Source organism: Syngnathus acus, chromosome 10, assembly GCF_901709675.1.
Source record: "Syngnathus acus chromosome 10, fSynAcu1.2, whole genome shotgun sequence".
NCBI lineage: Eukaryota > Metazoa > Chordata > Actinopteri > Syngnathiformes > Syngnathidae > Syngnathus > Syngnathus acus.
In genome coordinates, this window is record NC_051095.1 from 23339196 (window position 1) to 23363448 (window position 24253).

Here is a 24253-nt window from a genome sequence, read left to right on the forward strand (position 1 = left end):
CTGTTTATCCATTACTTCCTCCATATCGTGCCATATCTAAATTTTTAATAGCTAACATAGATTTGTCTGCACTCAAAATGAACTTACAGGGGATTTTCCAGAATTTCCCAGACGCTTTTTTGATGCTCCATCTAAGGACAGAGATATTGAAAATAGACAAATGGGCTCATCAAGCCATGGTTGGACGTCAAAGGTCACTGACTAGGAAGAGCGTATCCCCCCATTCTCATTTTTCGACTCTTTCTGTGTGATTAATTCATGTCCAACATGACACTGAGGGCTTGAGTCAGCCTGCTGCCACACAAAGACCCTACAGTGCATTCAATATTATTCAGTACACAGTCCGATGAGATCACCACAATGCTATGTCTGCCTCACACTAAAGTATTCACTGAGAAACATTCAAGTGGTGTCACTACACTGTCAAATTTTAACTAATGTTGCACACAGTAAGGTTAATACACACACAAATAAACCCACAAGGTATGTGTGTACATATAGTATATACACAGTAGTTTAACCAGACCATGGCGCCTTGGACTGCAAGGAGTGCATGAGGAGGTTCTACATAATGGAAAATAGGAGGCTAAAATGTTTTATGTCTGATTGCGAGATGTGTGGATAATTTCAGTTTCAATTTGTCACCTGATTTGTGTATGTGTGTAGTTTTAATAAATGATGACTGAATATGATATTAGTCATATTCTTATTGGAACTCAAAGTATCTTGCCTGTAAAAGAAAGTGAGTCAGTTGAATTTACGGAATACATGCATGGTCAGGATGGTACCGCCGCTACCTCAATTTGAGCCAGGAAAATCCCTGTATAATGCCAGTAGCCAGCTGTCAACAACAACAATAATAATAATAACAATAATAATAATAATAATAAAGGTGCTTTTAACTGTTGATACTTTATATTTTTGTTAATGGCTATGAAAGAAAAAAGGAACCTGGAATCCAATAATTAGCTCTATAGGGTGCTTTATAAAATTGTCCTGCGAAGTAGTATATTCTGTACACCAAAAATAGAGGCATGAAGATGAGGGTGCAATAAAACACATCTGGCGGTCCAGTTCCTTGCTCAAGGGCACTTTTTCGATGTTTGGGAAGAAGGTAAAGCCACCACTGCCCAGCCCTTTACATGTCCAAATACAATAAACTGGATAGGAGATTCACTCTCAGTATACTCTGGTTGTTGTTGTTAGATTTAGTTTTTTTTTTTTACAACCTCTAGCACAGTTGTAAATGAACAGTAAAGTTCTGAATGTTCAGCACTCAATAGTGCGATTTATGAAATCAAACAGTTTATATGGAGCACAGGATAACCTATTGTTGCAGTTATAAGTCTCCTGTTTTTTGTCCTCTGCTGCAAAATCTGACTATGAACAATCACTGCATTGAACTTTGTAACAAACGTGAGCACTTTGTTTTGTGGAAATGTAATCCACTCCTTCGAGGAGAAAATCAGTAGCAGCATTGCTTGAATGTATCCATAATGGGGTCACAAATAAGTAGCATGGTAATGACAGCAGGGTGCATAATTACACAGCTAATTACACAGATTTGTGTCACCAGTAATGACCTGTCAATCGTTTTGAGCAAAACGCTCATTTGCGTGGAGGTACCGAGAATTCATTGTGTTTACAGGAGCAGTATATTACATTCATGCGCCATTATCCCACAGTCTATTTTGTCCACAATGTTTTCCATATGCAGCTTGACAATGGCCTCGATTCATCACGGCTACTGAGCTACAAAACACACATCTCACCACCGCAGTGTTTCTCTATGGGGACAACCGCTCCTTTTTCCTCACCCACCTGATGCTCCACTTCTCAGAGTACATACTTATAACTACAGGAACCGAAACAAAGGCACTCAAGATGTCTTTGAAGAAAGCATATTTTAGAATGTTAAAATTGTCCATACCTGCATGTCTATTTCAGGGATGGGCAATGGGTGGACCAAACCTGTGGAGGACCAAAATTGCCAAAATCCAAAATAAATAAAAGATAAGAATAAGAACAAGTATATTTAAAAAATTAAAAAATAAATAAAAAATATCCAAATTGATACTTAATTACATTTATATATCTATTTTTATTTATATGTATTAATTATTTATATATCATTTGAGTTGCTATTTATTTTTATATTTTTACTTTTGTATTTCCTTTTACTTTTATTTTTGTAGTATATATATAAACTTTAACATTTATATAATTGTTTTTCGTTTTTCTAACAAACTGACTAAGTTGTATGTGAAATAGTGACATCCAGGTCAAAATCAAAGCTCACTACATCTTGCGAGTGAAATCACTGTTAAATCATCTCATTCCATATCAATGGCAGTTATTTTATATGTGATTCCAGGGGGTGAAAATTTTCAGTCACACTATTTAGGACGACTTTCGGTCATTCGTGATCGGTCACCGATTGATAGAGAGAATCCCTGGTAATTATTGGTAGGCATCATCCACCAGAGTGCATCAATCAACACACCTATTTCAGCTGTAGTGCAAGTTTAACAAAACAATGTGTTTCTAACAAACAAGATAAAATAAGAAAGGTAAAACAAACATTTTTCATTTTGGAACATTAAATTGAGAAAAAATATTTCATCTTGAACTGCTAAGCATTATGGGAGAAGTCAGCTACATTCAGTCGTCTGGGGAGACATGTCACCTTTTCAGCACATTGATGTCAAAAATGAAATGGTAAATGTGTCATTGGGAATGAATGGTGAATTTGTGGTTGAAATTTCTGTGGGTATTTTAATGATGAAAATGTAGAATTTTTGATACCTGGGAATTTTGGGCATGTTGAAAATCCTTCCCGAGGTAAATTGGATGAGCTAAATGTTTTAAATTTCCAATGGGAATTTGGAAATTTGTGTGTGTGCCATAGGGAATGAATGGTGAATATTTGGTTGAAAACATTTTAATTTTGGGAAAAACCATACATTTTTTGAATGGCGCATTTTTGGAATTCGTTGAAGTTGGAATGGTGAGAATCGGTCGATAAATTTAGAATTTGTAGAACTCCCAAAAAGTACGAGGAATAAAATAGAATAATATACGTAGTTAATGTAGAGTACCACAGTCTTCACACAATGACCTAAATTTATTCTTTTTTCTGTGGATCCTTATTTGCAATAATAATTTTTGTTTTTGTTTTTTTTTAGTTATTTTTAGAACTAAAAATACTGTATTGCTGAACCGGTTCAATTGACGAGGCTTTAGCAACATCAGAGAATGAAAGATTTGGGTCCTTATTTTAATAAAGTGATACCACACATTATCCATTTCAAGAACTACTAGTTTCCCTTCATTTATTAATTCAAATAGTGGTCATACTGAGAAGAAGAAAAAAAAAGTGACATGTTGTCTACCTGTCATTGAATCGACTGCTATCAAAATGACATGTACTGAAACTTTTAGAGTAAATACAATCATCTGATGATAAAAAAAAAATCTATACTTACTGAAGTTTTTTATCAGGACTAAACATTGTCCAAGGAATGGCAAATGTTATAGTTACGTACATCGTTGAACGCGTGGACTTAATCCAGGAATAGCAGCTGAGTTCCACCAGTGGAATGCCGGGTGGAAAGTTTTTCATCAAAACTACCAAAAGCTTCACCTTGAACGCTCTTATTGGGAGCAGTAGGACTGTGGTCAGTGTCATTGACAGTGTGTCAATAAAGCAGTCTAGTTTCTTATCAATTATAGTAAATGCACCGAGATGATTTACTTATTGGATAATAATAAGCAAAAAAGATTTTAGGACTTTAGCTCAGGAGATTTTTCTCAGATTGACAGTTTTTAGATGGTGATAAAGAGTAAAATTAGAAAATCATTGCAGTTCACAGATGTGAAGGGCCCCGTGACTGGGTTTGCCTTGGGCCCCCAAATGACAACACCCTCTGGGTAAGGCTTAACGTCACATGTAAAATGCAAAGAATGCTGCACCTCACAAAGCCAAAGCTTACATAGAAGGGGTAGGTGGGCCGCCCTGAGTCCAGTAACAATGTTTTGCAGTGCAGGGGGCAGCTCTGTTCCTCCAAGAAAACAGACGAGCCGGTTAGACAGATGTATTGTTGGCTGTTTCAACACCAGAGTTTTTCTTTTATTTTTATGTTCACTTGTGGTGGTGGTGGTGTGTGTGTGTGTGTGTGTGTGTGTGTGTGTGTGTGTGTGTGTGTGTGTGTGTGTATGTGTGTGCGCATGTGTGTGTGTGTGGGGGTTGATTTTAATATCATATTTCGCTTGAGGGCGGCACGGTGGGGACTGGGTAGCACGTCCGCCTCACAGTTACGAGGGTGCGGGTTCGATTCCACCTCCCGCCCTCCCTGTGTGGAGTTTGCATGTTCTCCCCGGGCCTGTGTGGGTTTTCTCTGGGCACTCCGGTTTCCTCCCACATCCCAAAAACATGCTTGGTATGCCGATTGAGCACTCCAAATTGCCCCTAGGTGTGAGTGCGAGTGCAAATGGTTGTTTGTCTCTGTGTGCCCTGCGATTGGGTGGCAACCGGTTCAGGGTGTCCCCCGCCTACTGCCCGATGACGGCTGGGATAGGCTCCAGCACACCCGCGACCCCCATGGGGACTAAGCGGTACAGAAAATGGATGGATGGATGGATATTTCGCTTGATTCAACACGAGTCAACTAAAAGCCGTGTTGTGTCTTGTGTTGATTCGTCAGGCAGAACACGCCCACTTCACAATTTGTCAAAAAATAATATGTACTCAGATATACTTAGGTGTCTTATGTGGATGCTTCAGTTACTGATTCTGTACCGACCTTCTTTCTACAGTAACCTTGATCTACACCACTTTGTGCACCCCTCAGTCCTAGCATGTGTCAACTCAAATGAGCAAGTTGATCAAAGATTGGCTCCAGGCATTATTTCTAATTAACTTAATAGTAAACAACTAACCAATTACTTAACCCAAGACAAAAATGTTTCATGCATATATTAAACAGTTAGCAACGTAAACTTGGTAGCTGTAATAATATTCCTGAGGCTGAGATGGTGTTTGTAATTATGTGTTTGTATTAATGTCAAATTACATTCTACACAAAGAGAGGGATAGGGAATTATAAGTTTAATTTTAATGGCAAAATCCAAAATAATAGTGTGCAAATGAAAAACATTGATAACCCTGGATTTTAAGCAACACGAGCAATTCGTTGCAAAGCAGTTTTTTAATTACTCATCATAACCCCTGTAAAATCATTGGATAATCATTTTGGATGTTGTTTGGATGACAGCTGTGCACAACTCTTTATTGCAATGAACTACAAAACAAACAGAAAGATAACATTGTGTCTGTGGCTTGTCTTGTGATCAGTGAAGTGTATTGCACATACTCAAATGTTCTCAAACACAGTAAATGCATCGTCATTCACTTTAAATGGTGTAACCATTAATTATTGTGTACTGCTAATCTGCATTTGCACACTGTTTTTTCATATTTACTGTAAGTCAAATAGGTTTAGAAGCACTGTACTTTCCGTTGCTTCTTTCTTATTGATAGTCAGTATAAAGAAACAGTATTTTGAGTAAGAGTGCATAATCAGGGGGAAGAAGTGATAATAATGCAAAAAAAAAAACACAAAGCAAACATTTAAGCTCTCATTCATTATCATTATGCATCATTTTTACGAATAAAGTGACAAAAATGTTATATTTCAACTACATTCTACTTATTCAGATTGCTGGTGCTGCACACTTTTAAAGGTTATGTAAAAAGCACAACAAATAAGGCAAAGCCAAAATTCTTCTCAGGTGTCAAAGTTGGGCAGCTCTCTTTTTTTTGGGGGGGGGGGGGGGGGGGGCAGACATGCCTACCTCAGTCCTTCACAATAAAGAAAAGTACAAGATGGCATCTACACTTCCAAGTCTGTATTGCTTTCATCTTACTCCAGCACATGATCACACAAGCACTGTTTGTGTGAATACGTCTCTGAACCACACAAGTCTGTGCTGGTGTGCCCACAATTTGGTTGGTTGCTTGACGAGCTCTAGAACAGGTTCTCAGCCATGGCAGTGAACGGTGCAGGAATCTCTGCAGTTTATCAGTTCCTCTCTAAATGTATGGCAGTATTTGACGGACATTCACATACGATTAAAAGAGTCGGGCATGTTTCTTTAGCTCGTTCCTCTTCCATAAGGCCAACCTGTCGAAATCCTCGATGCTCATGCCGAACACTTGGACAAACTCCTCTGGGGAGAGGTGACGCTGGGACAAAGAAGGAAAATCCCTTTAACACGTACTGCCTGTTTTATTTTCTCAGGTAAAATTTCTTCATTATCCTGTCTATCTGGGTGAGCAACACTTGAGTGATACAGTGCAAAGTCGAATGCTGACTGTTTATTCTTATTATTATTCTATTATTATTTCCCTAATATATATTCTTTTTTTAGAAGGAAGAGTACAATTTACCTCCAGTCTGGATCTCTCGACATCTCTGGGAAGCCTGTTCCTCCCTCTGGTGGTGACAATAAGCGCTTCGTAGGGATAAATCTGCAAGGGAATTCAAACGGGCCTAAAAATCAGATGTCTCATCTTCATTACCATTTGAATAATTCAAAACATCTCAATAGAATTAAGTGTAAAGAGTTTACCTTGTATTCTGCTGTAATCCAAATAAAAGATAGTTAAGTTAGTGCAATGGATAGTGCTTGATTCACTTGTTCAAAAAAAGATTCACATGCTTAAAAGATGTTTCCGTATACCTCTGCTTCCCCAGTTGAGTTCATTACTACTGTCGTACTGGTACTGGTAGTAATCGGCACTTTGAGGCTGCAGGTGATTTGGAGTAAAACAGGGTCAGTTCAGCAAGTCATAAAAACAAAATACGCTCAAGTTTGTGATAGTAAAGTAAAAAAATGTGAGACAGTTCTAATGGGATTACTTTTTTGAATTTTTTTTCAAGGCTCTGCACCACATACAAGGATTAAATTTAGCATATTTTCAGGAAAATGCTTTGTGTGATTCACTGGTGTCTCACCCGTTGTATGCCATTGCGTCCATAACCGGGAAGTGAGGCAGACTTGCAAACAAACTCTAAAATAAAAACATGAACATTTAAAAGTATTACAGTGGTGCAATATCATTTTTCCAGGTTTGACATATCAGTCCTGCACAAGACATGTTATGGAAATATAACATCAGTGACAAACTGCTGCCACAAGACGGCGCTCACTAGCAACAAATATTTGAGGGTGCCTGTAGTACAGTACAGTAGAGTTATCTGAAATGGCAACATTTTTCCGTGACAATGTTATACTTTAAAAATGTTGCTATTCAAATAAATGTGAAGTTTGCTGTGTGTTTATGTTGCTAATCAGACCAATCTACTCACCACTATCAGTGCTGTATTGGGATCGGGGAGCTGTGAGAGGCAAACAATGAGAAGATCATTAGAACTTCTTAACTACACAAATAAAAAAGAACTCAAATTTACACAGCAATGAAATGTTTTATTATTATTAAAGCTTGGGAGGATCACACAGCATCACAAGCACGATATGGAAGAAAGAGGCCCAGTAAGGAGAGGAATCAAACAGGAATCAAGAGCGTGAACCAACAGAGTGCTGTCCCCTCCCATTTGAGAAAGAGCTTTAATGAGAGATCTTACAGCTCATAAATAAACCAGGCTATGCAACACCAGCTGTGCACAGGAGAATGAGTGGGTTTCATATACACATGAATGGGTGCATGAATACGCGGAGTGATGAAGAATAGTAGCATGTAGAAACACCACGTCTGGGGCGAGGAAGAAGTCAGAGAAGGACGAGAAGGGAGATGACGAAAGTGATGGTGCATGCAAGTGAAAAGAAGCACTTTGGTGGGGAAAAGGGGAAAGCGGATGAAGACAAGCTACAATGTGAATGTCAAGGGCTACAAAAAAGAGATTCAAATATTGCTGGGCAATATGGAAAACGTTTTCTGTCACATTGTAAATCAATTTATACATACCGCCAAACAGATATTTTAAGTTATTCTATTAAAGAAATGATACACCATATTACGGATGCTTATCCTTTCTCACTTTAATTTCAAGTGACATAAAAAAACAGACCTGCATCAACAGAGAAATGAGTCCAAGAGTGCTGCTATATAAACACTATAGTTGGAAGAGTTGGAATTCCCAGCATGCTTTTTGTAAATTGATTTTAATTTGTTGGAACATTGTGATTGTTGTTAATTCTTTACCAGTGAAGTAGCATTTGTTGTGTGGTCACCCACCTCGTCACTTATTAATTTTAATGAACTGTTAATGTACATGGTTTAAAGGGGAATCAACCCCAAATTTTTCTTTATGTTGAATGGGCCTCCACTAGCCTAAACATGGCATTCTGATTAATATTGTGTTTGTGGAATAAAATTAAGTAGTAAAATTGACCAGTTTTTAGCCATCTCAGGAGATGGCCATTTTGCCTCTTGCTGTTGACTGAAAAGGACATCACAGTTGCCAGATCTCACTCAGGTTAAAACCAATCATGGCTCAGTTTCAGAAAACTGGTGAGCCATGATTGGTTGGAATGCGACGCCTGGCAACTGTGATGTCAATTTCAGTCGACAGCAAGCAGCAAAATGGCCGCCCCGAGATATATAAAACTGTTGGATTTTGCCTGTTTAATTCATATCCCACGAAAAAAAAATCATCAAAACAATGTAGTATTTCGACTTGTTGGGCAGCACTGAACATATTACAAAGAATTGGGGCGTTCTTTTCCTTGTTAATTACGCACCATAGGTTTGTGGTGTGTGTGTTGCGTCACATGGGGAGTTATGACTATGTTAATTTGTTTTTCAGTCTGCCACTTGATGGCAACTGTATGGTGCTGATATTGAAAGTTAAAGCTTTCTCTAGAACTTCAGGTCACCATCAGTTATTCTTACTATTTGTCATTGCCATGATCCTGTATGAAAACCCAATTATTTATTTAAAAGAAGTTAAATGATGATCTTAAATGATGATTGCCCAGCTCTGGCCTCAATGTGCTGCATCCGTGATGATGCTGGAGTTTCAACCGATCTGGCACTTGTGAACACCTGGTTGAACCTCGAGTGTCAATTGGTGCAATGCATTGTGGGGGAAGGCGGGACCACGGGAGTGTTTTTAGTTGGGTTTCTGCCTGTGAGTGATGAAAATGGCTTAATAAATTTCTCTGTGACAATATCTTTGTGTATTGGAATTTACATGGTAGCAGAGGATGGTTTCCAATTATAGAGTACCGCCGAAGTTTGATGAAGCCCAACCATACGAGTGCTGGAAAAATAAAGTTAGTATTTGGAGACTTGTTACGGAGTTGAACAAGAAAAAGCAAGCCCTCGCCAAGGCGCTCGAGCCAGAGAGACAGCACTTGAAATACCCGCAGAAGTCCTGAATAAGGACTATGGTGTGGAAACTTTGCTGACAAAAGTAGATGCAGTGTTTTTGAGAGAAGAAAAAGACCGTGCTTACGAAGCCTACTCGTATTTTGACTCAGTAGCTAAAGACAATGGCGGACAGTATCATTGACTTTGAGCAAAGATATCAAAGAAGTGCAGCATAATGTGACCTGACGCTACCTGACCATATCATTGACTTTGAGCAAAGATATAGAAGAAGTAAAACATAACGCTACTTGACGCGGTGCTCGCGTTCAAGCTTCTGGACACGGTGTGCCTGGAGGAGAAAGCCAGACAGCTTGCTCTGACCGTGTGCACGAAGCTCACTTTTGCACCCATGAAGTCTGTTCAAACGGATCTTTGGAGGGAAGACAGGAAGTGGAACATACAACGGGAGCAAAGTCAAGATGCTGCATTTTTCACAAAGGAAAAGACCGTCAGGGTATTTCAAGCGGAGCAGTGGCTTTATCATCTCAGGGCAATCCCACCCAGACAGCAGCCACAGTTAGGCACCAATCCACTCAGTAAGTACAATAGGTGGACCAGATACGTCAGAGCACGTACCACTGAGCTAAAGACTGTCCTCAGCGCAAAAACGAAGTAAAGTTGACTGAATGTGGAAGAGTGTAACACAACCCTGTCACTCAAGTGACAATATCCGACTCAGAAATCCTTCTAACAGAGTCTTTAGGATCTGTTATCATTGAAACTGCATGTACACGCACTGTCTGTGGCCAAAGGTGGCTTGGACAACTATGTGAAGAATCTAAGTAAGGGCCAAATGAAGAAACTGATACAGACTCTCAGGCTCTCAACCATTCAGATTTGGAGACGGTCAGGTTGTGCATTCCAATAGAAAAGTGAAAATTCCAGCACAACAGGGGCAAACAAAATATCACATTTAAACCGTTGATATTCCTCTTTTGAGCAAAATTTAAAAGAGCTGGAACTGTGTCAACCATAGAGAATGATAAAGTCGTCATGTTCAAACAACAGGTGCCTCTTGAGATCACCGGTTCTGGTCACTATTGTGTTGTCCACACAATGAGATGTACAACACATGAGATGAGATGTTTGGAGAAAACTGTAAAAATGATGATGTCCTGGTAACTGTAGACATGTCCAAGAAAAATGATGATGTCCTGGTTGTAAATGCAGATATGTCCAAGAAAAAGAGTTAAGTTCCTCTGAAACTACACAAGCAATTTGGCTACGCCTTTGCAGACATTGCAGAAGCTCATCCAAAGCACTGGAAATACTGATCAGGACTATCCTGTATACAGTAGATTATTAAAAACTGTGAAATACACAAAAGATACAGTCGGACTAAATCCAAGCCAGCAGTTGGGTTGCTCCTGGCATAGGAGTACAATGAGACTGTGGCAATGGATCTTCATGAGCTGGAACTTGGTGTATGGTACCTCCACATCATTGACCACTTCACACGGTTCAATCAGGCCATCAGAGATAGTCAAGTTTTTCATTCACTCTTGGATAAGTATCCATGGAGCACCAAAACGGATCTACACTGACAACCGAGTTCAACAATGAAGAGATAAAGGACATGGTAGAAAACCTCAATATCGAGAAAAAGACCACAGCAGCAGACAGTCGGTGGAGCAATGGATCATTGGAGAGAGACTTCTGACCACGTGGTGCAGGGACAACAACCTCCCGCTGAACGTCAACAAGACCAAGGAGATTGTTGTTGACTTCCGGAAGGGTCACACCCAGCACCTGCCACTGACCATCAACGGTGCTGTGGTGGAGAGAGTGAGCAGCACCAGATTCCTGGGGGTGCACATCAGTGAGGAGCTCTCCTGGTCCACCAACACCGCATCACTGGCAAAGAAAGCTCAGCGCCGTCTGTACTTCCTGCGGAAACTCAGGCGAGCAAGTGCTCCTCCGGCCATCATGACTACATTCTACCGTGGCACCATTGAGAGCGTCCTCTCCAGTTGTATCGCTGTTTGGGGTGGTAGCTGCACTGAATACAACATGAAGGCCCTGCAGCGCATAGTGAACACGGCTGGTAAGATTATTGGTGCTTCACTCCCCTCCCTGAAGGACATTTACACCTCCCGTCTCACCCGCAAGGCGACCGCGATTGTGAGTGATGTGAGTCACCCTGCTCACTCTTTGTTTGATCTTCTGCCCTCTGGGAAGAGGTACAGGAGCCTGCGCTCCCGCACCACCAGACTCACCAACAGCTTCATACTCCAGGCTGTTAGGATCCTGAACTCTCTCCCCCCTTCTGCGAAGCGTCCTGTACTTTTGCACTATATTCTGACTGTCTGCTGTTTGCACACTTCCTCCATTTTTGCTCCTCTTATTTATTATGTTATTTGTTTATTTATTATTTATTCATCACTCTTATTTATTCATTGTTTGTGCCTTCTTGTTTTTTTTATTTTATTTTATTTATTTTTTTGTGTTGTTTACTTGTATGTATATTGTGTACTATGTCTTGTCACCGTGGGATAGTGGGAACGTAATTTCGATTTCTTTGTGTGTCTTGGCATGTGAAGAAATTGACAATAAAGCAGACTTTGACTTTGACTTGAAATGACACTGACAGAAATCTTCTTGAAAGTGAAATAGGAAAATTGGTGTGGATGTACCAAAACAGTATGATCAATGTGCATGGTTACAGCCCACACCAGCTTGTTTTTGGTCAAAACCTTAATCTCTCTTCTGTATTAGTTGATCAACTAGTACCTGCTTTGGAAGGAAATACTCTGAGCACTAAAGTAGGTCAGGAAATATCAGAATTAATTGGAGCCAGGAGAGCTTTCACCGAGGTAGAATGTTCTGAAAGTATGTATAAGAACAGCACTACGCAAACAGCTTAGCCTACAGATGAAAAGTATGAAACAGGAGACAAAGTGTTCTACAAACAAGCTGACAGTACAGAGTGGAAAGGTCCTGCTGTAGTTATTGGAGAGGATAGGTCTGTGGTGTTTGTCAGACATGAAGGTCTTTTTCTACGTGAGCACCAGTCTAGGTTGAATAAAGTTAAAGTGTGTTAGTGTTAAATAATAGATAAATAATGTTAACGAGCTCTTATAGGCCAAATAAATAAAACAGGTCTGTTGGTCAATCTCAGCTTGCAGATTGCCTGATAAAAAAGGGAGCTTCTCCACTCATGCTTCTCAAAGCTTTAGATGAAGGCTCATGGTTACTGTAATTTTTGTTTTTACTGAAGTAACCTTTTGTTTTATGGTTCAAAACGGTCCTTACTCAAGCACACTTCAAATGTTCTGTGAATCTTATTTATTTTTTTAAGAGAGAGGGAGATTGTTAATTTCCTGTGCGATGCATTGTGGGGAAAGGCGGGCCAACGGTAGTGTTTTCAGTTGCCTGTGAGTGATGAACATGACGGGATAAATTTCTCTGCGACAGTATCTTCGTATATTGGAATTTACATCAATGAGAGAACACTGTGGTCATACAGTCCAAACAATGACAAATTTGTCTGCCTGCTGCTGAAGACTGGCCACAAGGTTGACAGCAGCATCCCGTTCCCATCACAGTAACCCCCCCCTCCAGTAAACCACAAACTCAGTCCTGACCTGTATCTACACCCCAGCTCCAAATAATGATATTGGAGATTAAAGAAATTATTGACATCTTTTTGTGTAATCCTGCTAAATCTACTTGTCCTATATTTTACAGTTTAGTACAACCTCAAAGTTGGAGGTAGGATGAGACGGACACTTGATATTGGTACATTCTGGAAACTGTCGCGCCATATGGGAAGCGGGTGCATGAGGGGAGCAAGGTGCTTGCTTACATCCATTGATAGTGTTGTTGTAAGCCGTGGAGCCATAGCCTGTAGTGTTGAGGGTTTCCTTGCTCCCGCTACGAGAATTCCTTGCACTGCCCCAGGGGTCGTTGTCATAGGAACCAGATCTGGCTTTCATCTCCTCCTTTAGGATCATCCTTCCTATGCCACTCCCAATCTGAAAATTTGACGTGCAGAGCCCAAGTAGTGCAAGAGGAACAAACAAAGGGGGATCGTTTAGGTACCATACCCTAAGATATGCATAATTTATGCTGTTTCTGACACTATGTTGAAGGAAAGGGGGAAGCGAATAATGAAGCTCTTACTCTTTGAAGATTGTGACTCCAACTCTCTTCATCTCCTCCTGTTGAGTACCTTCTCCTTGGTACCCGATAGGCTGAGCGGCAACACAGATACAAGACATTGCCTTATGAGTGAAAATAAACTCAAGTATACTCTGATGACTTGAGCCCAGAGGAGGCAGTAAACCATATGGAGTGAAAGGAGTCTTCCATACCCCTGGGGGAGCTGCTGTATGGGTAGTAGTCACACTCGGACTGGGGGTATGACTCAGGGGAGTAGGTGGACAGGCTTGAGGATCTCAGGATATCCTCGCTGGTCCTACTTTTGGTTGCTGTGTTCAAATGATTGTCTGTGGAAAAAGAGAGGCATTTGGGAGAGAAAGGGAAAGCAGATAAAAAAAACATATGTACCTAATCATAGACCGATCAAACCCGACAATCTGGTCTGTCAAATGTTTCAATAGCAGTCTCTCGGAATTAGTAAGTTTGCCGTGCCCATATTAGTCATCTGAAATTTGCTTACTTCTCTGCTATTGCCACTTTAAATATTCATATACCAGCTGAGAAATGGGGCTGCAGCCATAAAAACAGAATGAAAATAGATGTGTCACAGTGTTTTTGCTGAGATGAATAGGATTTCTACAAATTTAATTATGCTCCGATTCATACCAGAAAATTAATTTCAGCTTGTATGTGTGTGCGTGTGTGGCTTGCAAAAATAGTTCCAGCACTTGTGACAAAAGCATTACGTGGCATTATCTGTTCTCACAATCACACCTGCCTGAGGAGTGAATTGCCAAGGCCTGTAGATGTCTCCTTATGACAGGGTGCAGCAGTAAAACACAAAATAAATGTAGCTGCGTGCCGTTTTAGATGGTGGCCAACCTAAGAAAGCAACAGCTCACATCCAAAAGTTGTCTTTTTAAACGAGACAATCGAGATTTTGGTAGAATTCTTGGTTGTACCACATATGTAGGTCAAACAAATCTGAGTTGCACAAACAGTTCTTAATAAAGTGCTGCAATGAGCTCTGAGGGAACATTTAGGTTCTAAATTTTGTTTACACCGTAAAGTCACAGGCACACATATGTTTAGATCCAACCCAGGTTTGTGTTTCAAATGTCAATCAGGTACCTGCCAAAGTGAGACTTGAAATGTACATGTAAACAATGAAATGGAAATTGAATTTGGCTGCTTGGGCTCTTAGTCTAGATTTGTATTTCAGAAAATTCCTTAACACAGGAACATGAGATGAGAGGAGATTTCTTGGAAAGAAAACCGTTAATAATTGTCCTTCACAGCCACATTCACTTCCCTACGTCATTTTTCGGGGAGATCAATGTTTGAGCCAACAGCAAGAAAATAAGCCTCTTTAACCTGAGTCCGATACTGGCCCAGCCTGAGGCAGGCAGTCATTTCATGAGTGTGAAGCAATCACATTGATGCCACTCTGCACAAAAGCACAGTCAATGGAAGTCAATGAGGTTGACATGCAGCGTAATGTCAGATGGATCGCCCCATCACTCTGTGGGCCAGTAACCATGCCGGCCGGCCCTGATCCATGATGCATTGAATTCCAATCCACACAATGCATGACACTAGCGACGGGCATCGTCATCTTCGGGACACACACTTTCCACTTGCCTGACGCCACATTCACAAGTACACAAGTATGTTCACAGTAAAGTTGTGTAGGCTGTACTGTGCTGACATGGAGTTCCCAAAACAAGAAGAGAGACAGACATGAATATAATCCATGGACCGACTGAGTGAAACAGCAAGTACAAGGGAGATTACTTACAGTGGCAAGGTCACCGGGTTAAATGAGCAGGATGTGGAGGTGGAGGGTAGTAGAAAACAAATTGTGATTGGATGCAAGAAAAAAGAGGTAGAAAGAAAAGGGAAATGTTACTGGAGCACCCCTGTGGGACACTGTGGGACATTTTATCAAGATATTTCCGTAGGCTATAAGTGGCTCAAGTTCTCAGAACACTGACTGATATGAAATAAAATAAACATGTTTGTTAAGTAGTACATAACGGGCTTGTAATCCAAAACCATGCAAATCTTGGGGATTTGGTCTCACATCATATTTCTTTATGTTAGGTTACGTAGATATTTCATGGTTTGAAAATTCGGATTAGTGCAAGGACAGATTACAGCCTGTGATGTAATTAGCATCATTTTTACGGACAGAAGTGTTGGTACACAAGTTGACAAAATTCACAAAGTGACCATGAAAGCCAACATGCACAAACACGGAACTAACAACAAGGCCACTTGCTAAAATACTGTGCTAATGTAATATAGCTGTTGATAGTGAGTATTTCTAGTAGAACATTCTGGTCAAGTTGAATTTGTAAGAAAGTAACAGCTTGAGTTAGGAGACAACGTATTGAAATACAGCAGCTAATACAACAGCTTCCAGTGGATTTCTGCCAAATAGTGGTCAACAGTCTAGGTCGAATCATAATAATCTCTATCGTGATTTCATACTTTACATTAAATACTAAAAGTTATTTGTGTTTACCCACACATTGGAACATGATGGCTGAGCAGAGTTGACTTTCTCCAAGGCCTGTGGCAAAAACTTACCCGTAAGTCAAGTCTCACCACTCATAAATGAAGGAAGTCAAATTGCTGTTAGAGTTTGCAAGCTAGGTTTTGTTTTTAGATTGCTGTAGCTGAAATAACAATAACTGGAATGTCAATACTAATCCATAGTTGGTCCTAAAGGTCTGTTGAAAGACATCGATAGATCAGTAATGACATGGTTGTCAAAGCACAGCATGACTACACTGACAGGAGGACAGGCAGGCTAAGGCGGGGCTAACTGCACTGTACCCGTTCTCTTATAGATGGGAGGCTTCCTGTAGATGTTGGGCTCCCCTGTGGCTGAGGAGAGAAAGAGGAGATGGGAAATTGAAACGCAGTGGCATAAAAGAGGAAAGGCTAGAGGTTGTGACTTGCTATCGGAACAATGGGATGAAGAAACGGGGAGAGGTTGCAAAGCATGATTCAATCAGGTCAAGTATGCTGTATGAGAGGATAGACCAAAAGGAATTCTCTTTTGTATAACAAGACTCCTTTTACATATTATCCACATCCTGTCAGTCCCGAGGAACCTGATGTTGTTCCTCCGAGTGATTAGTGGCTCGTGTGATGAAGTGGTGACGAGTCCTACCAGGTACATGAAAATGTTTTGGGGGCTGGATGAGGGTTGGTGTGTTGGACCGTCCCTCTTGGCCGTAGTATGGTGAGCTCCTGCCACTCTCGGATCCTATAGCCAATCATACCAAAGCATTGATGAATATGAGGGTCCAACACAAAATGAAAAATGACAGTCATTTAGCAGTTTCAAAAGTCAGCTAGTAAATTCCACATTTTTATATACATACACACACATATAGCGCATTTGCATTCACATCGACTTGAGTATCGATTTTTAAATGCTCACCAGGGTAACCGAAGTGCTGCGGCGAGCGAGGCGCAATGGGTGACATGCCTTGACGAGTGTAGGTTGGGGAGTCAATGTAACCTGGACTGGAGCATCGCCTCTGCTTCATGTCCAGGCAGTTGTAGTCCTTGACACGTGAGATGAGATGACAAAATAAAAACACAGAAGTGGTTGAGAGTGATCTTAAATGGTCTTCCTGTAACAGTGCGAAGGGGAATGCCTACCTGAGAATACGGAGAAAGTGTCCCAAGTGACTGCAAAATCAAAGAAGGCAGACATGTTATTTTCAAGTCCAAACATCTTATCACATCAAAATAATCAATACAGATTAAGTATGTACAGTTGTGCTGCCCCTTGGCAGGCTTCCATCAATCAGAACAAATCAGATTTTGTAGCCAAGCTGAGATGCATACTTTTAAACAGGGTGAATTTGATGACTTTATAAAGAGCTACGATCAGGGGGGGGTTGTATTCATTTGAAATAACACAAATCCAAATTGGAGACACTGGATAAACAGGACAGTGAATTATATTTGAATACATGTTTGAGTGGCCATCTTGCAAGTTGCAGTTGTTTGATTTCGTCATGCATTTCATATAACCCCAATAAAAATGCAATATGCAAAGATATTTTCAACGCACAAGCATTTTTCCTCGTGTGTGTATCTGGAAAAATTTAAATGTTCTCTTTAAATTACAGACCAGTGCCACATTTGGCCTGGAGTGTGTAGCAGTTGTACCTCCCCATAGCTGTAAGTCAAGTCTAGCCTGTCATCAGAGGTGTATCTCTGGTAGGGCTGGTATGAGGAGCATATGAGGTCTGGATGCTGGACTTCATATATGGCCTTGATCTTTGGGAGGGCAGCTAGGTCCTTATAATCTAGGAACTCATTCGCCAATCTGGCCTGGAGAGAGGACAAACACACATACAACCACCAACACAGACACAACAGCAACCACATGAACGCCACCCAGAAATATGAAGTCCATGAGTGATGGCAAACAGAACATGCAGCAACAGAGAACTCAAAGCAGACGCATGAAAGCCTGTGCAAGCACCTGTTTAATTGTACGCCAATGTGTGTGCATGCGTCTGAAGGGTTTGAGGAGTTGTTGACCTTCAGGAGGAAAGACAGCTAGAGTGCGGGAGGGGGAGAGGAAACATCATGGAAGGCAAGTGTGCTTACACTACATTTGTCCCTCATCCATCACCTTAACCACAAAGGTCATTGATTAGGAGATGAGAGTCAAGTGTGGCCGAGCAGAGTTGAGTGAGACCCCCACTTGCACGCAGGACCCGCTTGCTCACACTGACAACACACAGCAACACTCAGCAGTTCGCCATGCAGAATGCCATGACACACACACTATAGAAATGGATTTCTGGAAAACAGTCATTACTGCTGACTACTTGGGTGACTTTATTGAGTCCTAAATATACTAAATACTATGAAAAACTTACTGTACGTCTGAGCATCCACAATATTCTGCGATCAAAATTTGTGTCTAGTATTTTGCCAATACAAATACAATAATCATGAGTTTAGGAAAATGGACAATTGCTGCATCAAGAGCTCGTACAAAAATGGTGAGCTGAGTGGCTGGCTACTGTGCAGAGAAGATGCAGAGGCACAGGTTCGGACTCTGAAGGGATACTGTAACCATGGACATTTATGGATACAAGATATTATGGGAAGGATAACAAGACACACTTGCATGTAGGGAAGTTAGTTTCTTGTGCTGTTTGCTCAATACGACAACAAGGGACTGTAATTTGTGACATGAATGAGCAAAGAAAGTGAACAGGCCATGGGAGTGAGCAACAGCCCTCGGGTTGGTGTAGAACACTCTTTTCACGTATAGTCCTTTAGAGCTTTTGTGTTCTTATTTAAGACATATCAATGTGCTGGTGAAAGCAAGGGGGTCTAAAAGATGCAAAGACAATTGGCTACTTACACAAATAACTCTATTAGGAGAACCAATGGAAGAGCCTGGAGGAGAGATGGAGGTCTCAGACAAGCGTCTGTGCTGTGAGGTAGCAACAAACCAAACAAAGTACATATTGAGAAACCCACAGTTTCATTTTTAACCCAACCAATTAAAACTTCAATCCTTTCAATCTCACCCTGAGCCTCCGCTCTGCTCTTGCTGCTTGCTTGCATAATGGGTGCCACACCTCGCACCCTGAAGTAGAGTGAAGGACAGAGGTCAATATGGACAGATGAATAGGTTTTGCATCACATCTCACCTGTCAGATACATTTCCTCTCCCTCTTTGAACATCATGTTACAGCGAGCACAGCGGGCACAAGTTGGATGGTAGTGCTTCCCTCCAGCCTGAAAGAGAAGAGAAGAACAAACATTCCATTTAACCACAAACACCATCTCAAAGGGGGCATGTTATGGAGACTCATTGACTCCTTAATGCACACAATTAGTTGAGTGTCTGGGTGGGGGGAATCCATCCACCCATCAAGTATCAAATTAAACAAGCAAGTACATCTTTTATCTACCCAGTTCTGAAAATATGCCTGCGATTTTCAAACAAGCCACAAAACTACGTACACTTGAAGCCAAATATTAATTAAGACGACCACCAAAGTTAGCATGAGCACAGACTTACTTACCTATTGGGATCTGCACAGACTCTCACTGCACAGTCTCTACGTTGCCACGTAGCTGTTAATGAGTCCAATCATAATTAACTACCGTCTTACTACAGCTAATCAGTACGTTAAGATGTAGAGAACATAACAACGTGCTAGAAAATAACTAACAACAATTAGAAATCAGCATGAGGATTTTAGTTTGGCAGAAAAAAATTTAGCAGAAAAAATGTAACTCTGTTTTGTTTTTCAAATATTTTTCCAGTGCAATCCTGCTTTAGATGTGTCATCTGTTTAACACATGATCACAATGGCTTCATAGTTCTTGAGACATCATGAGACATCATCTTAATATTGCCTGTTTGTTGGAATCACATTCAAGCCCATTCCTCTTCTCCTCCCTGCCAAAATTAGAGAAAGTGAGTCAGGCAACGTGAAAATGAGCAAATGTGCAAAAGTTAATGTGGACAATGCGCTGTGCATGTTTGTATGCGTGCGTGCGCATGCGTGTCATAGATACGGAAAGAAAAATGTCACCATGCACGTGGTGGCAACACACCTATGCAAACACCACTCCATTTAATTCAGTCTCGTCCTAAATGCAGTTCTCACCGTCACACGTGCCTCAGTGTACATAGTTGATGTCTGAGGTGTGCCCCCAAACCATCAACTCTACCTTTCTGACACGCCATCAGGGAATTGCTCTTTATAGACACACTGCCAACATCTATGGTGTGTGCCACAGAGACCTGAGCTGTTTATCTTAATGCACTGACACAGATCTCATATAGCAGGGGTGGCCAACCAGTCAGAGACTAAGAGCCACATTTTTTACTGTCATCGCAAAGAGCCACATCATACACATGAGCACACATGAACATTCCCCCCCACACACACACACACAACCACGCACACACACACACGCACACACACACACCTCTGCTCAGCCAAATTTAGACTTAGACTTAGACAAACTTTATTGTCATTTTGTCAACACTAGGTGTACACAAAACGAAATTTCGTTGCATACGGCTTTCAACAATATAGTGGTATTGCGGCTGGTTAAAAAGTGACATTCTATATAAAAATATGAAATAAGATAAGTATAAAGTACAAAGTGCAGCAGTGATAAAGTATGTAAACAGTGCAGGAGACAAAAGCAGTATTTACAAGTGTGCAGAGGAATGCTACGTTTGAATGTTCAACAGTCTGACGACAGCAGGGAAAAAACTATTGCAGAACCTGGTGGACCTGCAGCGGATGCTGCGAAACCTCTTCCCAGAGGGCAGCAGGGAGAACAGTCCATGGTGGGGGTGTGATGGGTCACTGATAATATTACGGGCTCGGGACACGCAGCGCTGGGATGACAAGTCCTGAATGGAGGGAAGAGGAGCCCCGATGATCCTCTCTGCTGTCCTCACCACTCTCCTCAGGTTCTTCCAATCGGAGGCGCTGCAACCTCCACACCACACCGAGAGACAGCTTGTCAGAATGCTCTCTATGGTGCTTCGGTAGAACGTCCTCATGATGGGTGGGGGCAGGTGGGCTCTCCTCATCCTCCGCAGGAAGTACAAGCGCTTCTGTGCCCTCTTGACCAGTGTTGTGGTGTTCACAGTCCAGGTGAGGTCGTCTGTGATGTGGACTCCCAGGAATTGAGTGCTGCTGACCACCTCCACAGCTGAGCTGTTGATGATCAGTGGAGCGTGGTGAGGCTGGTTCTTCCTGAAGTCGACGATGATCTCCTTCGTCTTCTCCACATTCAGGATCAGGCTATTTTCTCTGCACCAGCCCACCAACTGCTCCACCTCCTCTCTGTAGTCCAGGTCGTTGTTGTCCCTGATGAGGCCCACCACCGTTGTGTCGTCTGCAAACTTCACGATGTGATTGGTGGTGAACCTGGGGGCGCAGTCGTGTGTCATCAGGGTGAACAGCAGGGGGCTCAGGACGCAGCCCTGAGGGGAGCCTGTGCTGAGGGTGATGACATCTGAGGTGTTCTGTCCGACCCGGACTGACTGAGGTCTGTTGGTGAGGAAGTCTAGCAGCCAGTTTCGAAGGGGGGTGCTGAAGCCCAGGTGTTCCAGTTTTTCCACCAGATGTTGTGGAATGATGGTGTTAAACGCTGAGCTGAAGTCCAGGAACAGCAACCGCACGTGGGTGTTCCTCTCCTCCAGGTGAGCCAGGCTCAGGTGAAGAACGGAGGAGATGGCATCCTCAGTAGAGCGGTTCTGCCGGTAGGCAAACTGGAACGGATGGAATGTTGGGGGGAGTCTGGAGACGATGTGTTCTTTGAGCAGCCTTTCGAAGCACTTCATCATGATGGGAGTCAGTGCCACAGGTCTGTAGTCATTCAATGAGGTGATTTGAGGTTTCTTCGGCACCGGAATGATGGAGGCAGCCTTGAAGCATACTGGCACTTTGGCTTGGTCCAGCGAGATGTTAAAAATGTCTGTGATGACACCAGCCAGCTGGCCTGCACATTCCTTGAACACCCGCCCAGGTATGTTGTCGGGGCCTGGGGCCTTACGTGGGTTGACTCTTCTCAGAGTCTTCCTCACGTCGGCTGAGTCAAGGCAGAGGGCCTCCTCTTCCTGGTGGGGAACAGTTTTAACTGCAGGAGTGCTGTTTAGTGCCTCAAAACGCCCACAGAAGTTATTTAGACCATTTAGGAAGTCAGCATCAACCTCACCCACCGGGGGGGAGGGTAAGTTGTAGTCCGTGATCGCCCGTATGCCTTGCCACATACTCCTGGTGTTATTGGCGTCGTGGAAAAAATCCTGAATTTTTCGACTGTGGCTTCGCTTCGCTAGCCTGATGGCACGGTTCAAGTTGTTTTCATTTATTGTGTGACATTATTATGTCACGCACCAACATGATAATGACAAATTGACTCCTACAGTACTAAAACCACAGACCAAAAACCACATTTTCAACAATGAACATTGTGTGCATTGTCTCACACAGACAAACTCTCAGTTCAACAAATTCCACAAACAAAAACATAATAAGTTTTTTCACTTACTATGTGTGGCGGGACAGACCATTCGTTTTAGTTTGTCGTTTTCAGGAGACAAGATTTCAATAACGTCACTGAGGCATTTTTTAACGAACTCCACTTCATTGTATGGCTTTTTAGCCCGTGCAATGTTCCAAGCCAGTTGAAACAATGCAAGTGTGACAGTCTCTGAGTGCTTCGTAATTTTTTTGAAAAACTGTACCTATTCTTCTGCCTGACTTTTCAAAGTGTCCAAACTTGTGCTTGCGAAATTCAGTCCCTTTTGCAAAGTCCTTATCGATATTGGCATGAAGTGAGCTGAAGTGGCGCTGAACATTTGAAGCTTTTAAATGCGCTGACGTCCGACATATCAGGCAGAATGGCTTGCCATTACGTTCAACAAAAAACAACTTTAACTCTGTTAAAAACGTCCTGTGTTTATCGTCATATATTCGTTTAGCTGTGCATTTTTTCCTTGCCATTTTGGCCGGGTTGGCCACCCCTGGCTTAGCGTCTTGTCAGCTTTTCTGGACCTAATGGGCCCCCGTAGTCACAGTCGCCATTCATTACAAAGCCAGCAAAACCAATCGCTCTGCCCTGTGTTCATCGTCATATATTCGTTTAGCTGTGCATTTTTCCCTTGCCATTTTGAGAGCGAAATTGACACTCCTCAAATGGGTTTGTCCCTCCTCCTTTGCGGGATTTCACCTCACGCGCATGCGCGTTTGACCAAAATACCATATTGAACTCAAGCGAAGCAAATACGCACGAAAAATAAACACAAATGTTGATATGAACGTAAAAGAGCCGCATGAAACCAGCCAAAGAGCCGCATGCGGCTCGCGAGCCGCGGGTTGGCCACCCCTGTCATATAGGCTATTGCATGCTGTTAATACGATCATCAACTTTGAATACATGCATCTGCAGATACTTCTGCTGTCTTTCACTAAAAATGTTCTCTATGATGTGCAGGAAATCGTCTAATGTCATGTTAATCATGTTACTCTGAAGAAAAAGTCAAGAAGGATGCATTTCTGTCTCTTGATTTCCAAGAACAGAGAGTTAGTGTCTTTGGTCATATGCTACAGTATTTGCACAACAGCTGGAGCCTGAGACATTAAGAGGCTGTTCTAAATTTAGTATTGAGATTAAATGCTATGCATTTTGAAAACACACTTATTTTTGCTTCAAACTTGGACTTCAATTTCACCTTTCAGACAGCAGAGTCTTGTGGTTCGATTTGTACCGTATTGGCCCGAATAGAAGACGATGTTTTTTGCATTGAAATAAGACTGAAAAAATGGGGTCGTCTTACATTCGGGGTCTAGACATTATACCCATTCACTTGTGCGCAGCGGTAAGTTAAAGGTTGCTGGTATTGACTGAGTATGTTGCTGTGATCGTGTGCGTCTTTGACACAAAGTGAGTATATACATTTCATTGTTACTACTGTCTACTGTTGTGCCGTTTGTCTGATCGCCATTTGTTTCGTGTGTGCGCCGTTTGATTGATAGCTTCGGCGCACTCCTTTAAGTTTGCCTAGCATCGTACGAGTAGCCGTTACGCAGCGGCACGGCGACTAACGGTCGCCAGCAAATGTATTTTGTTGTCTCGATCCATGACTTATGTTTGGTGTGTTGCCGAGAGTATTTCATTTATGGTTATTCATTATTATTTTTTTGCCAATAATTCAGTAAAGCAATCAAA

General features: G+C 41.8%; 1 protein-coding gene across 7 annotated transcripts in view; it reads right to left on the bottom strand.

The window, feature by feature from the left end:
- Positions 1–5094: 5094 nt before the first annotated feature.
- The window catches only part of ablim3 (actin binding LIM protein family, member 3), a 64836-nt gene continuing 45677 nt past the window's right edge, over positions 5095–24253 (bottom strand). For 3 of the 7 annotated variants that reach the window (XM_037261591.1, XM_037261589.1, XM_037261592.1), the window contains 17 exons: positions 19198–19285; positions 19075–19133; positions 18906–18977; positions 17690–17854; positions 17174–17203; positions 16950–17076; positions 16677–16772; positions 16337–16387; positions 13708–13824; positions 13517–13587; positions 13200–13368; positions 7371–7400; positions 7017–7072; positions 6742–6808; positions 6631–6641; positions 6449–6529; positions 5095–6244 (listed from right to left, as the gene is read on the bottom strand). In XM_037261591.1, the coding sequence (XP_037117486.1) occupies positions 6131–6244; positions 6449–6529; positions 6631–6641; positions 6742–6808; positions 7017–7072; positions 7371–7400; positions 13200–13368; positions 13517–13587; positions 13708–13824; positions 16337–16387; positions 16677–16772; positions 16950–17076; positions 17174–17203; positions 17690–17854; positions 18906–18977; positions 19075–19133; positions 19198–19285 (1404 nt within the window). In that variant the 3' untranslated portion in view covers positions 5095–6130. Of the gene's footprint in view, positions 6245–6448; positions 6530–6630; positions 6642–6741; positions 6809–7016; positions 7073–7370; positions 7401–13199; positions 13369–13516; positions 13588–13707; positions 13843–16336; positions 16388–16676; positions 16773–16949; positions 17077–17173; positions 17204–17689; positions 17855–18905; positions 18978–19074; positions 19134–19197; positions 19286–24253 lie in introns of all 7 variants that reach the window. The other 4 variants (XM_037261595.1, XM_037261594.1, XM_037261593.1 and 1 more) reach the window with 4 other exon arrangements.